Source organism: Pezoporus occidentalis, unplaced genomic scaffold, assembly GCF_034315485.1.
Source record: "Pezoporus occidentalis ecotype Australia unplaced genomic scaffold, CSIRO_AGI_Poc_V1 ctg89, whole genome shotgun sequence".
NCBI lineage: Eukaryota > Metazoa > Chordata > Aves > Psittaciformes > Psittacidae > Pezoporus > Pezoporus occidentalis.
The window spans coordinates 1,475,001-1,490,973 of record NW_026916253.1 but is presented as its reverse complement, the minus strand read 5'-3'; the positions used below and the strand labels follow the sequence as shown (position 1 = coordinate 1,490,973).

Here is a 15,973-nt window from a genome sequence, read left to right as displayed (position 1 = left end):
TGAATGAGCTTTCGCATCTCAACAGTGACATGTTTTTCTTGAAATAATTTTCAGCCTTCAATTTTTTTAAAATCAGGCCTTATATTTGCAATCCAAATACTAAGTATATTATATCTGTGCAAGCACATGGCAGAAACATGACTGCTTATTTTGGGAAAGGAGAAAAATACTGCTTATCTGGTACTTCAGTGAAAGTGGAGTTTTTCAAGGTGGACGTACAACTGGAAAGTATTCATGTAATTTATTTTACCTTTCAATTGGAAAAGCAGCAGGAAAATTTTGAAATTAATTTTAAATGGTTTAAAATGAGAATGACTTCACAATTACAATGTTCACTATGTCTGTTTCCAAAGAGAAGTCTCCTAAATGTCCAGTTTTGCATACTGTCCCAAAGCCTACCACAATACCTAAGTCTTGGAAGAAAACTGTATCATACTGGACACAAATTGGATGGATATCAACACTGTACGTCAGATTTTAACTATGGATAGAGTAAGTCTTAAACATATACTGTGTCTCTACATGAACTTTACCATGCACATATATACTTCTAAGCAAACAAGGTATTTTAATTTAAATGGAGTGGGATGGTTTACTAGTATTGAGAGCAGTCCACCCAAAGAGTGACATAAAGTGAGAATCCAGATCAGCAGTAAGTCTCTGTAGGGTAGAAATGCTGTGACTGTTCCTAAAATAAAACATGGTAAGTTTTACTACTTACAGGTACTAAGCTGGGTGAGTTCCAGTAAAAATAAATAAACAGGCAGATCCATGAAGCCGATGCATTCATATGTTCAGTGAGAGATTAAAAATGAGCGTGCTAAATGGAACAAATAGTAACTCTGAGAAAAAAATACAGAATCCCTAAGCAGATGTGAAGGAAGGCCTTTGAAGCAGTTACTATAACTAAGTCTGAAACCAACAGGCTTATGCTATTGAAGGACAAGGGTAATTGAAGGAAACAGTGATGAAGCAGGGAATGAGACAGAAATAACCTCAACTGGGAAAAGATGATTCTATTATAGTGGTCTTTATCCAACAACACATTCCTTGTGCTTTTATTTAAGACTGTCATATATCTTTCTCAAACGACTTTCTCCAACTAATGAGCCCAAATCTACATTGGGAATTAAGGCTCCTAGCCACATATTACATTAACCCACACACACACACGGCATGTCGACAGCGCTCTGCTCACTCGTTCCTCTCACCTGTATGTATTCTCAAGTGGACTTTTAAGTGATGTGATGTTCTGAAAGTTTTTCCACAATATGGGCAGTCTTTCATGGCAGAACCAAGGCTCCTGTCTCTCAGTAAAGCTGGCTGCTGGACTCCTACAGATCTCCCAGCTTCTTCTCCAATGTCTGCAACACAGAAATGTTCTCACATCACTTCAGCACATGTCAGAAGTTGTTCTCGCTAAAACTGCTAACACAACACAAAGTTAAACATGTCAATACTACACCTGTCTATTTCATTCTTTAAATCTGACAGAATGCTGACAATTTCTGTATTTTCTTGTTATTGTCTTAAATTATTTCATCTTTCCTATCATCAATTTAAGCAGCATATGGTACCTTTATATTGAACTGAATTATACAAGAAAAGAAACAGCTGTGTCAGCAGCTGGTTTGATTTCTTCTTTTGCTTAGTTCCTATTAATTTAAAAAAAAAAAAAAAAGTTTGAGATTGTTGTTTTGCTGAATCTATTTAATTTATAAGTATTGTGAAAATCTGTATGCTTTTAAGAGGAAAAAAGTTTGCACCAGTATATTAAAACAAGAGGTTTGCTGAGGCAGAGGTTCCAACAGTGGTGGAGATGACTACAAGGAAGCTAATCAACTTCCCTCTGCAACAGTTCAGCAGTGGAGCTACAACACACAGCCTAGTGAGTGACCTAATATTATGGGAAAGGCAATGGAAAAATTGGTCAGATGAGGAGAATTCCTTCTCCCTCTCACACACAGCTCCTCAGTTTCCTCCTTCAGTGTTTACAGCTACACTTATTCTTTGCATTGTAATACAAGGGGTGAGACTCCAGGACATCTTTCTCTAGATATAAATAAACAATCATTCTCAGCTATCTTGCACAGGCTGCTATTATGCAAGCAGGCTAGGAACAAAATAACTTACAAAAGAATGACATAAAAATTGCAAAAAATGTAGGGCACTTTAAACAAGTCATTATTCAAAACATTATTCAAGACTCACTTGTACTTAGAGAGACACATAATATTACATACACGTATCAGTTCACAATTTCACCAAAAAGTACCATAGCAAATGTTGACATCCTGAACCAGATTTAATACTCCTGGCATGCCTCAGAGGTGCCACAGACATGGGCACATCATCAGACCCCTGTGCAAAAGCTGAGCTGTATGGGTTCTCTTGAGGTGGAGAGCACATAGTGAAAACCTGCATGCAGAGGCTTGATTATTTCAACCATGAAATACTGACTAAAAACATTCTGCCTTTACCCATTTGACATGTAACTGAAGCTGTCAGGAAACATAGTGCAATTTACACAGCATTGCTTTTTAAATGGAAGTGATGGGACATGAGAAAGATTTAAACATTTTGGCTCAAACAAAAACTATTCACACAGTAGCAGAGACCCAAATACCCACATCTCTGGAAAAGGTAACACTAACAGGCATTTCATTATTTATTATAAAATGGTCCCTCTAAACTATTTCAGTTAAAGCTGAAAGAAGGGCATAATGCAGTGATTTATACATATATATATATATAAATCCTTTTCCTAGTCATGCATGTAATCAAGTTCTTGCTAATTTTTAAAAGGTAATTTCTGATATTTTCACATCAAATTCTTGTTTAACCTTTTCTGATTGTTCTTAGACTGCAGAGTTGAAGCACAGTATTGAAGTTAGAAATCTAGTAACTGTCATTTTGAATTATTCACAAGTATGTAAAGTAACATACTGCAGAAATTTATTTTGCCTTTATGAGTCCAGAAACACACATATAGGTTCTAGTTTATAATTCCAGGCTTCCTAAAAAGTTCAGATTTTCCTTTTATTTTTCTCCACAAAAGTTGCATATAGTTATGTCTCAAGTTGCTTCAGGAAAAAAATAATTCCCGGGTGCAAAAAGATTTTTCTGAAGTGCAAAAACCAGACCGCATGATGATAAACTGCAGGATTTTATTTTGGTTTTCAATAAATACTATATCAGCATTATAGATAAATATATAGATAAAGCTAACAAGCCACTCAGGAGGAATTTACCGACTAAGCCTACTAGTTATGTTTTGCTATATGTCACTCTAAATGATGGCCTGTTATCCATTTGCCTTTTATCTTTCTATCTAGAATATGTGTGGCCCAATAAAAAAAGAATAAATTTGTAAGATAAACAGCTCACTTTGCAGATTTAAGAGTCTAATTTTCACTTTACACAAAATTGAATTTTTTCAAGGCAGTGAGACGATGGAGTTTACTCTAGCACTAATCCCTCTGAAAAAGCAAACTGAAAACAACAATGAAGCAAAGAAAGATGTGGGTGGTCTGAAGAGTTTTCTTTTAGATTTAAGTAGACATACAGTAGATAGCTCCAAAGGCTTTGCTCCAACAGGGGCCTTACCTTGAAGAATTTTTCTTCCCACAGTGTAAGCATTCCTAAGACTTTAAAGCTGGGCTGAGGGGTTTTCTTTTGAATTCCTCTGTCTACAAAGCCCACCGAAGTGCTGGAGGCCATCGCTACCTGAATGAGCTGCTTTACATCTAAGTTCTTTTATTTCGAACAATGAAAAGATACATTCAAGGCTGCCGACTCCCCCCCATCAAATGCCGCCCCAAGCTTCTTACCAGGGGCCCATTTTGGCAAAATTTACCTACTGTCAAGGCACTTAAGTTTAAAATGCACTTAAGTCTCACTGACTGCTACAACAGGAGCATTTATACTGAGCCTCTTAAATCAAAAGGGGAAAAAAAAGGGGGGAAAATGTGACACAGAAAAAGAACAGATAAGCAAGGGAAATGTTGATAAACAAACTGGTGTATAGAGACTTTGCCAACAGCAGTGTATGGGGGGAATGAAAAATCTTCAGCTCTACCAAAAGTTGCTTATCCTAACACCACTAAAGTCCTCCTTCTCCTGTTACTGAGACCCCTTCCTAAGTAGAAACTGGTAGTTCTGTTTCTGTGCAAAACTGCAGTAATGTTTTATTGACCTGCAGAACTAGGATTAGCCCCAGCAAATTAATTTATGATTTACTCGGGATTTGAGCTATGGCTTTTGGGCTGCTCAATTCCGAGGATAAAAGATCAGGAAGGAAGGAGAGAAGTTACTTATCTGACAGCCATTGTGGTTCACTGAGTTATGTGGTCTACATGATATGCAGTACATGCATGTGAGATTAGACTGCTTTTTCTTACTATCTAGTTCCATTATAGGCAGGTCTGCATCTTGAATGTCTTCCTGCCCATCCCTATATTTCCTGATTTGAGTGCAGGAAATAATAGTACACAGTATAAAATATTGTATAGATGTATACACTAGATGTTAGGCTTCCAAGCTTTGTCTCTGAATTTACTTTAGCAGAGCCTTCCTGTCACATTCTCATGGGACAAATGCAAGTAAACAAAGTTCACTTGAACATCCATATCAGAAGATGGTGATTAGCTGTGTAACCAAAGAGCCAATTTGGCCAAATGTGAGCAAATATATTCACCACATAGACTGAAATTGAAATTAAGCAATCCATAAGATCAGTATTTGAAGGCCTAGCCCTTCTTCAGACAGATGCTTGCTTCTCAGGAGAGGAGGCACAAAAAGCCAGAAATGACACTAAAGTAGCTGGAAAGGAAATTTCCACAGAACCAGATAATCCAAATAAACAATTTTGAGGCAGCAGCAGTTTAAAAGAGAGAAGCACACCAGTGAATCCTTACTTACACCAGGTATCTTACTATGTATCTGAAATGGTCTACCCAGAAATGACCTACTGCCGTGGCTAGCAGTGCCCTTGGCACACAGATGAAGAAGCTACAGAGGCACAATGCCTCTCAAGAAAAGAGAAGACAAACTTAGGTGGATAGTGAATCTGTGTACTCTAAGCAAAAGGTACCTAGCCAACCATAAGAACAGCAAAAGAAAAAGAATTATTTGAAAATTCCATAGATGTTCTATACCACTGGTCTACCTGTCTGGGATGAGTCTAGTGAACGATTAGAAAAAAAAACATTCTAAAAAGAAACCTGTTTTCAGTTGTTTAGGTAGCAGCACTGACTTCAGTCATGTTAGCAGCCAAACTTTCAAAGGAGCATCTACATGCATGTCCCATAAATTTTACCAGAGTATTTATTTGCTGCGTGTATGTGAAAGTGCAGCAATTCACAAAGAGGTACTTTCATGTTCAAAGGAGCTAAATTGCAGTCCTCGTGCAGACAAAATTATCGATGCTGTCAGTTGGAATTCGTTGACACAAGGATTGCCAAATTAGCCAAAACCAGGCAGTCACATGGAAAAGGTAATCAACTCACAGAATAGGTAATCACACTGTGATGTGTTTGCGCTTGCACATTTTTCAGACATTTTTAAAGAACCCTTTGAAAATATGGTCGTAAGCCTGTAAAGCTGCACATAATCCCAGGTTTTCATATATTTCTGAAATTCAAAATATTTGTAGTTCTTTAGAACTGCCTGTAATTGCTAAACAAAACATAAAAAACGAGAAGTGGTAGTGACCACATTTACTTTTTTATGATCTATAAACCACCCTGATTAGCCCATTTTCTGGCAGGAAAAATTATATCCTGAATCTAATCTCAAGAATGGTGTTAGAGGATATTCAACGTGTTAATTCCGTCACTGCTGCCACCTTTATGCAAGTATGCCTGGACTTGACCACCTCATTCCCTGGGAAGCAGTACATGATATGCAAAGTTTCTGGGAAAACATGCTTTATTTTTCTTGCCTGTTCCTTAGAAAAAGCTTTAACAATACTGAAAATAGCAGAAAATAGGAGTATAATTAGGGATATAATTAACCCTATTTTTCTAGCTACCTGAAGGAGCTTCAATTACTATGCTTCGATGTAAATGAGAACAGAATCCAGCCCAGTGCTCATAATTTGAAATTAGAATCCTATTAGCAGATGTCACTACACTTTTTTGCTAGTGAAGTTCATGGCTTCAAATGAAAGAGACTAATATTACTAAATATTACAGTTATATTTTAGGCCTCCGGAAAGAGTTACTAATGTCTTAGGTCAGGAGCAACTTGCTGTCTCTATTGTTCCATCAAGGATTTAGGCTTTATAATGGCCATATATGGGAATCTTACACTGTTACTATGGATTGGCAGGGAATTTGTTTAAACAGAGAGCTATTTTAGAAGAGAATTGGAAAGGAGGCCTACTAGTGAGAAAGCAGCATTCACATTGTTTGTATTATTAGAAATAAAGATTATACTGAAGGTTCCAGTGGTAAATAAAAGATACCACTTCTGACATCAGGCTTCTCACTTAGCACTCTGAACAAACTAAAAGCACAAACTGTCCAGCCTCTGCTACCGGTCACTGCATAAGCAGATTTTAATTCAAAATACAAGCTAAATTAAACAGAATTAAAATTCCCACAATCATTTCTATAAGGTAAGAATTCCGACATTTATAAGCACGCGAATGACAGTCATAGCCAATACCTTGGGCTTCAAGAGAGCTATCTAGGTATTATCTGAAGAACAAGAGAAAGGGAGGCAAAATACTCTAAGCAATTTCTTAGCAACTGGTGGCTGGGTATGGGGCGGGGGCAGCACACGCACACCTTAAGCCCACACCTGGAGACAAGACACACTTGGAGATAGGTACTTTTTGCACCCCATGGCGACAAAACACTTTGCATGACAATACTGCTTGTATGGAAATATTGGTTGTATCTTAACGCTTTTCACTGTGGTACACATTCTGAGAAACCCACAAGAGGCTGTATATATATATATAAACCACAAAGAGACATCAATAGACACATAACCAAAATTAAGCTTTTGTTTATCACAAAATGCTTCTTATCCTCTTTTTTCATTTCAATCAAATTCCCTACAGAGTTTTTGTTTTGGAGTTCTTAGCAGTCTTACTTTTCAAGTTATTCTAAAATTTTAAAACTATTTAAGATAATCAAAGTTCAAACACAGTTTCTGAGTACAACATTTTAGCTGCCTGATTTGTTTGAAGAATTGTATGACCAAAGGACACAGAAATCAGATGTAATACTTAAAACACAGGGTTGGTTACTTGCCATTAATTTACAGAGCTCAGTTTGGACTGAAAAATAAGCATATTGGAGAGAACATTATTTGCATGAGACCTTGTTAACTGAATCTTAAAAAAAAAAAAAAAAAAAAGAAAAAAGACATCTTAAGCACCTTACAGCATCTTTCATTTAACAGTTGGCAGAAAGAAACTCCCAGATGAACATTGGCCTGTGTCTTTCTCTTTAACCAGCTGAGTGATCCAAGCTTTTAATAAAGCTGTTCCAATTATTGTAAAAGTCATCTAGTACCTTATAGCCACAAATATTGACAGTTTATTGCACAATGCATTCATGACATTTGAAGGTCACATCATACATAATACATACACTTTTATAAAAGTGTCTGGAACAAAGAGATACATGATCAGCAATTACATCTTACCATTTGAGAGTATGAGTTTGTACTTAAAGTGAAATACTACATGAAATGCAAATTGTTAATAAAACACAAAATAGTTCATTTTCTGTATTTATTGTTTTATTAATTGGTGATACTGAGTTCAGTTATACAAAAATCAATGGAATAAGGTCCATGCACCAAGAAGATTACAGTTAAACACCATTATCCTGCAAATCTTCATACATGCATGGGAAAAAAGTAAGCTCAAAACTTTAATCCTCCCCAGCCCAAAAGAACTCAATGAAACACTTAGATTTGAATAAGGACCAGAGCACATTACTGAAATGCTAGTTTTGAGAAGATTGAATCATAGAAAATTGTAAAATGAAACTGAAAAGAGTGCGGAAGATTTTTTTAAATATATGCAAATATAGTCATACCAAAATTCTTCATCGTCTTCCAGTGCTCATTCTAAAATCACATGGACATATGGTATATAATTCAAAAGTGTAAATTACAATTTATGCAGTCAGACCTGTGCTCAGTCCTTCACTGCATTCAACAAAAAAACTCAGACATACACAGAGCATGGCCATGAAAGTGCTTGTCTTTGGTTAAATAGTCTTCAGCTTTATGGTATCACTACTAGATCCTGGAACCTCCAACTACCTAATGAGAGCTGAGCTTGCAGCAAATGACCACGGGTACACTACAGAATTCCCTCTAACTCTCTTTTTGCTGGTTTGTTTCAAAATCCTGCTATCTTCATTCCTAAGCTCTTCACATGAAACCCTTCTACCATTCAACTACTTCATTGGATTTTCAGTAATGCTATTCCTGAATCATGGCTTTGAAATCCCACATCCTTCATTTGAGTGTACAGATCAAAGCACTTCAGATCCCAAATCACTGAGTTTACCAAATGAGGCTCATGAAGTTCTACACTTGTACAAGCTTTCCACAGGAAAACTGGATGCTTTAAAAGAGGATGTGCTTTGTCATTCATCAGAATGATGTGTCTGTTTGCTGTTTTGGATGCAGTGCTAGTTACTCTCAGTTTTGAGCTTCTGTTTGTTCTTGCTTTCTTCAGAAGTGCACATCTGAGCTGCCAGAACACCTTATTGTACTTCTGTGCCCAGAACATGTATTTTCATAAGCAAAGCAGATATTTACTCTTTGGATCAGCAATGCTTGGCTTAAATATATACTCATGGATGTTTCCTTGGTATTTTGCCAATGTTGCCATCTATCCTTAAAGTTTACTCTGGTGTTTATTTATATTTCCGACAGCAATGTTAACTTTCAAACCTTCCATGTGACATGGTTTTCTTCTCCTTTTCTTAAAAGAGCTCAGAATACTCTGGATTTTCACCAAATGTTCCCGCCAATTGTGGTCTGTGATTCTCATGTAAGCCTGTTTCACTGGTTTTCTTACCCAAGCCCTTAACTTACCTGTGTTAGTTTTGATCCTGTCACCTAAATTTGAAATGGGCACTTGATTACTGACCAGAGAGGACAAGGTCTTTCCACACTTCATACAGATTGTTTACTGCTTTTGGAGAAAATTCCAGTGGGGAATCTAACCAGAGAAGCTATCCAACTGGACCATCTTTTGGATTTGTATGTGCTATTTGCAGGCAGGTGTTCAGGTACCAGATGGCCTTAAAGCCTATACTACTCGGGTTATAGCAGCTTCTACAGGCTGTCTGCGTCATATTCCCATCTCTGAGATTTGTGGAGTGGCTACCTGGAGCTTGATAAACACTTTTACCTAGCATTGCTCTCCTGATGCCAAGGCTAGATCAGATATCCAATTTGGGAGAGTTGCCTTATAGTCCCTCTTTAATTAAGTACTCCTGATCTCCGACTCCTGGGATGGATTGCTACTGCTGATTAAGCTCCAGAAGTAAGGATCTGTGGAGGCAATTTCATGAGGGACAAAATGAAGTTGCTAGCTAATCAACTAAAATAACCATTAACTGGACTTCTGTGAATGAATATTTTGCTTTCTTGCTTCCATGCTTACCACGTGTCTTCCACATGTTAGCACCTCTACATACCTACAGACCAACAGGTAAGGTGTACTTCATTATGAGCTTGTTTCTAAAATAAATATGAAGCAAACAGAACCATTTGGTATAGAGTAGAGACTACCCTGTGAAGAAAATTTAAGATGGTGCCAGTAAACTGTAGGAAAGATGGTGCATCTCGGTGGAAGACACTGGTATTGGATCTATTTTCTCTAGGTTCTTCCCATGTGCCCAACAAGAACCTGTGAGATTTAATGGCAAATTAACACCCAACTCCATGTAGTTTTCAAAATCCATTAATATATTTTAATTTTTTTTGAGTATTTGTGTCAAAATATTTAATAACAACACTAGCCAAGTTTCACCCTCAGTTGCTGGGCTTAAGCAAATTGAAAAAACAAGCAAATCATTTTTCAAGTCAGAACCACAGACTTGACTACATGATAAGGAGCTCTTAGGGCATCAGGTATCATTGGACAAGTATTTACTTACTATTGATTAAGAAAACCTCTTTTCATTATTATTATCTTATCAGCATAGAAAGGCTGGTAGCAGGTCATCAGATTTTTTTAAAAAATAAATCATTCTAATAAAGAAAAATGCAAATTATTTTAAATGTCACAAAAACGTCTTTCTGTAGATGCCAGTAAGAAAGAAACCAATAATAGACTCAGTCTCATAAAACCAACTGTACAGGTGGATAAAGTACTGATTTCCCCCTCAACAAAATGAGAAAGAATTAAAGACTGTCATTCCATTTGCAGATTACTGATTACAGAGGTGCTGACAGCGTCTCCAAAATGTGAATAATGTCACGGTGTGTGTTACAACATTTAGACACTTTTCCAGTATCTCTGTTTTCTTACCTTTTACTTTCCAGTGCTGCTTTCATACTAAATGACTGCTTTGAGCTAATACAAATACCTCTGTAAATATTTTTTCTCCCTTTTAACTTCTTCAGTACATGCCAGTTCAGTATAACTTCTAACTTCTTTCCCCATTTCACAAAAATGTACATGAGAAAATACTTGTGAGCAACTCTGAACTGCTGAATCTATTTTACTATCACCCCTTTTTCTATAAATAAAAAATGTTAATGAGTTTTGCTATAATGGAAAAAATATTGATTAAATTAATTACTTCTAATCTTGAGAAGGGATCCTTTAACTGTTCAGTATGGGGTTTTATCCTCATTGTTTTAACAGTGTATTGTGGGCATGCTGAGACCACGATGTCTTCAAACATGATATTATATGAATAGGCTCATTGATTTTTTTACACTAATGATGTATCTGAAAAAGTCAACCTCTATCTATGTTTTGTAAAATAGCCTTAAATTACACTATGCTATAATATGCTGTTTGTCGGCTACAAAAATATGAAATGCTGCCTATGGAGCTGATGCATCAGCAAATCAGCTTCCCTTCTCTACTACAAAAATATTACTTTTTTTTCATCTAAACTATGATGGTAAAAAAAAAAAGAGAGAAAAAAATACTATTTTGGACTCTCTCCTCTGATTTAGCTGAGCTTGTGGCAGTAACTGGTTTAGGCATAGGCTTCAGTATGCTGGAATGATCCTGAAACTAATTTTGCATGTGTTGGAGTTGGACTGTGGCCATGCACGTCAGTATGCTGGAACAGAGTTATCTAAATCCTGAGCCTTATTTTACATGTGCTGGTGTTGGACTGTGGCCCTGCAATCTTTTAGGTCTCCATCTGTAGCTATCAAAGCCAGGGTGTGCCCAGCCACTTGCTACTGCTCGCTCCTTCCCTTCCACAGAAAAGCTACAGGCTCACAACCACCCTCCTACACATTGGTGTGACTGGGAGCTCTTCAGAGTGCTCTAAACCTTCCTGTAAAGCCTCTCTGCTGCCATGGTCACTGGCTTTTTGCAGCACATTACACTTCTCACATCACTATAATCCTAGATAGTTATCAAGTCCCAGATTGGTGATGAGAAATATCAACCTTTGGACAGATGTTCCCTCAGATTAAGTGAGGTTGGCCAAAAGGATTTGAAGTCCAGGCAGTCTACTCAGAAGCTAGGAGCTGTCTTCTTCTGGGAAGGGGACAAGATAAGATCAGGTACTTGAAGGCCATGTTCCTCTAAAAATAAAAGAAACGCTGGCTTGTGCACAGATCTGGAACACCAACACAGAAGCAGTAACAGTGCTGAGCAGCGCAAGGGTGTCTGTTCAAAGTACTTATGCCCCTAAGATGAACTGTTAACCTCAAGAGACATACAGGCTGATGGTAACACAGTACAGTTTTTGCAAGCCTTCTTCCACTTGTTTACAGTTCCTCCACATTAATTTACCAGCAAATACATATTTTAACCCATAAGGAGCATGCATAAAATTAGGAGATAATTCAGACTAAATTATTTGCAGGCACATTTCTCCCAGAAATTAATGACATTTTGTCTCTATGGAGCCAAACTGAGGAAACAACTTCACACTAAGGTCAAAATTAGACACTTGAATAGAGATCCACATTCTTCTGTGACTGGACAAACACAAGTTAGCTGTCTGCCCCATAGACAGAGGAAGTCTTGTTTTTGAAGATGGAGTGTTGTTCCATCTCTTAACTTACTAGCAATGCACTTTCTTCAGACTCCAGTGGTAAAAGAAATTCAACATCCAGGTAGTCTGCATGCACGGAAGCACCTTTTGTTTAATAAATAATTCAACCGTGTATTCCTTTTTAATTTAAAAATGGCCTGACTGAACAGTCAACAGAGTGAACTGAAGTCGGCAAAATACAGTGTTGAAAAATTAAAAAGTGTATTCAAGGCCATATTCATTTGCTTCACTTCTCATATACAGGGGAGACAGGCTATGCTGAAGTTCTAGCTTGTTTCTTTTTCTTTCAAATTATACAGTCACATGATGCTCAATTGGCTTTGAAAGCTGCCTTGCCCTGGAATTAGTCTGTCTCTGTTACCATCACAGCAGGTGCTGCTCCTCTACCTCATGAACGTCATCAGAAATTCAGCCAAAATGTTCTCATGAGCTCCTCTGCCATGCCCATGAGGTCCAGGTTTAACTATTGACCATCTCAGAAAACAGAAATTCTGTAAAACAGTCTGGAAAAATTCAGATCATCCTCTGAAAGATGGTCCCATATGTTACGACCTGTATGGTAAGGTACAGGAAACACATCTGACTGCAAAAATCTGCAACAAATGATGCAATGAAATCCATCCCAGGACTGAATTTGTAACACACTATTGTATGCTTATAAATACTTGGAGTCAGTCAAGTGCATCTGGTGCTGACTGATCCTCTTGAACACAGTCAAAAGCATATAGAACTATCTTAAGTATGAATTCACAGGCTGAGTTTCTGTAAAACAAAATTTTTAGCTGTAAGCAGCCAGGGAAAAAAGTGAATAGACTCTTACCCTTAACCTTTTGCACCATGACTTTTAAAATAATTTTTTAATCTTAGAACAGCCAGTAAGGAAAAAGTAAATGCTGTGGCTCCTTATTTCAGATTCCTGGATATCCCTTTCCCTCAGAAATTCTAAACCAGCAGCAGGTAATTAATGCCTCCCTAACAAAACACAATCTTTTAGTCTCCACTCTGCTGAGTGTTTGACTCCCATCACTGTGAATGGCTTTACAACATATTGCACCATTTCTAATCAGCATCTTCAGAACCAATGACCACTCTGTAACCATCATGCAGCAATTACCAACATGAAATTACCAGCTTGTAATGCCCATGTGACACTGAATGCTGACAGAAGGACATCTTATCACAGAAAGGTAAGATATGCAGGACAGAAGATCTTTACAGTGAAGGAGAATAGGGGAAACCTTACAAAGCCACAATGACTTTAAAGGAAATGACTCAACAATAGCATGTCCTTTAAAGTGGACATACTTATTTAAAAAGCATCATCTTATAGCCAGAGGATGACAGACATAAGTTGCGCTTGGAAGAAACAGAATTTTCACAAGCACATATTGAATAATTCCACAACATATGGACAAAGACCAGCTTTTCACAAAATCTTCGCTATTCTGAACAGTAGTAAAATTACCTGCAGTGTATAGGATATAAACACTAACCAGACTGGCTAAACACTTTGTATAGATAGGAAACTTTCAGCACCTTGCTCTGTTGTGACAAAACAATCCATGATTTGTACGCACAAAATAAATCCCTGAATCTGACAAAATCTGGAAAAAAAAGCCCAAAACACATCAGGATAACTGTAGAGAGTCTTAATTCTGGCCAATTGCTAGTTTAAGCTGAGACACTACGCAGTAAGTACCATCTCATTTAATAGACTAATATAAACTCTTGAATGCAGGCTACTGCATTTGTGAAGACAAGTTTCCATGCCTTTTCAGGATGGTACTAGTGGGAGCTACTCCAATAACCTCACAAGCCAAGACGGAATTTGGTACATAACAAACTGGCTTGCAACAAGTAACATTTGAAAGCTGTCTACAGGGGGACAGGCCAACCTAACAAAGTGACGTATGGGATTGAGAAAAGGTGAATGGCTATATAAACTGGTCAAATGAAATTGAAACTGAAACAATTCCAACAATTTTACGAGTGCTGGTTCTTTTCTGGCTACAGATTCTGTGATATCCCACCTACAGATATGCAGCCCAGTCACAAGGATCATGCCTACTTGTGTCAAAGAGGGATCCTTTTGACTACTGGGCAGTAGAGCTTGCTAAAAAGTGCTGAAACATTTTAATAAAGGGTGGACAACCAAAACCCATCACTGCTTAATAGTCAGTAACTCCATACTGCTGTCATACCAACTTTTATCATAAAACTGCAGGAGAGTAGCATTTTGTATTTAAAATAAACAGTAACAGGAAGCTGCAACTTTGGAAAGGCAGCTTGGATACCAGACAGTACCAGCTGATGGGTGTTGTATGTATATCAGTGGAACTGTATTCCAATAAAGAACTTCTGAATAGGCAGCATCACCTGCAGTACTGCTCCAGTGAGTGCTGCTCACCAAACAGTGTTGTACTCCCTTCTCTGTATTCCAGGGTTCTTTTCAATTAATATTTGTTTTAGTTACGTTGAATCACTGCTCATTTACTAAGACATTATTTGATTTTTTTTAGTTTTTTTAAGAGATTCCTTTCTTTGTGGATACACTTTCACTGCAGTTTTTTTGAAGTATGAGAGTAAACATGCAGTCCCTATGATGGCAATTTCCATTCATATTTTGACAACTAAATGTTGCAATGTTACTTGAAACTCCTGCCTCTTACCTTTCAATTTTTCTTTAGGGAAAAACAGCACAGAAATATATTCTGTCATCTATTTGAAAAGATACAGATATAATCCACCTCTGATGATTGTAATTTTTTGGAATTAAGACTGTGATCCAAAACAGCAGTATGATCTACATTTTAACCACATAATAAAGGAAATCAAACATAATGATTCTCCACATATTCGTATTTATTCTGATAATGCTTTGCAAGACTTCTGGATGAGAATGCTTTACATCAGTAAGCGTTATTGAAAATATTCCCTGAAAAATATGCATCATACGACCATAGTCAAAGCAGAATTATAGACAGGAGATGGTATGCATCCAGATCATTCTTTGCTTTTCATCTATGATGCAGAAGTTGCTAGTCGTCAAATGTTTTAAATATCTGAAGGTCTTCTGATGGCAGATAACCAGCAACATGAGATCAGTTAGTAGTAGCTTGCTGCCAATATCATAGGCAAAATCACTGCCTCTGTCATTATCAGGGACTTTAGTTGGCATGGTCATTTGAGGGAGCAGGGACATACCAACCCCTTCTACCAGAACAGGGTGTCCCAGGGATGTGCGGGAAGCACACTGACAGCACAGAAACTGAGGGCAGTCATGTAGGATTCCTCCCAGAGACCAGGCCCTTTGCATCTTCCGACACAGGGTGCCACAGTTCACCTGCAGTTTTAGAAAAATTTCAGCGGATCTGACTGTTCTCTGAAACATGCAAAGGCACCAAAGCTTTCTTTTGACACAGAACTTCATTAACTTGCACTACCGGATCCTCCCCCAAAACCAGAAGGAAGTTCTGTAGAAGTTCAGTTCTCTTACTGAACATTATCTGCTGCATTTTTGGTACTGTAATTACTGGTTACTGGTGTCAAGCAGACAATCTGGTCACCCTGAGGAATGGAAATCTCTAGGGGCAGTGGTTTTGCTTAAATTAATTTGGAGACAACTCCCCAGAAGTATTTCTCTGGATATTCCCTTTAACTCTTGAAGTAGAACTTCATTGCTGTAGCAAAAAAAAAAAAAAAAAAGCCTTCAAAAGGGTTAAATAGGTTTGGTGTTAAAA

The 15,973-nt window shown here is 37.5% G+C and overlaps 1 protein-coding gene across 4 annotated transcripts in view; it reads right to left on the bottom strand.

Moving 5' to 3' along the window:
• Positions 1–15,973, bottom strand: part of ZNF536 (zinc finger protein 536) — a 349,390-nt gene that overhangs the window by 128,811 nt on the left and 204,606 nt on the right. For all 4 annotated transcript variants that reach the window (XM_062604933.1, XM_062604932.1, XM_062604935.1 and 1 more), the window contains one exon: positions 1,212–1,364. In XM_062604933.1, the coding sequence (XP_062460917.1) occupies positions 1,212–1,364 (153 nt within the window). The remainder of the gene's footprint in view (positions 1–1,211; positions 1,365–15,973) is intronic.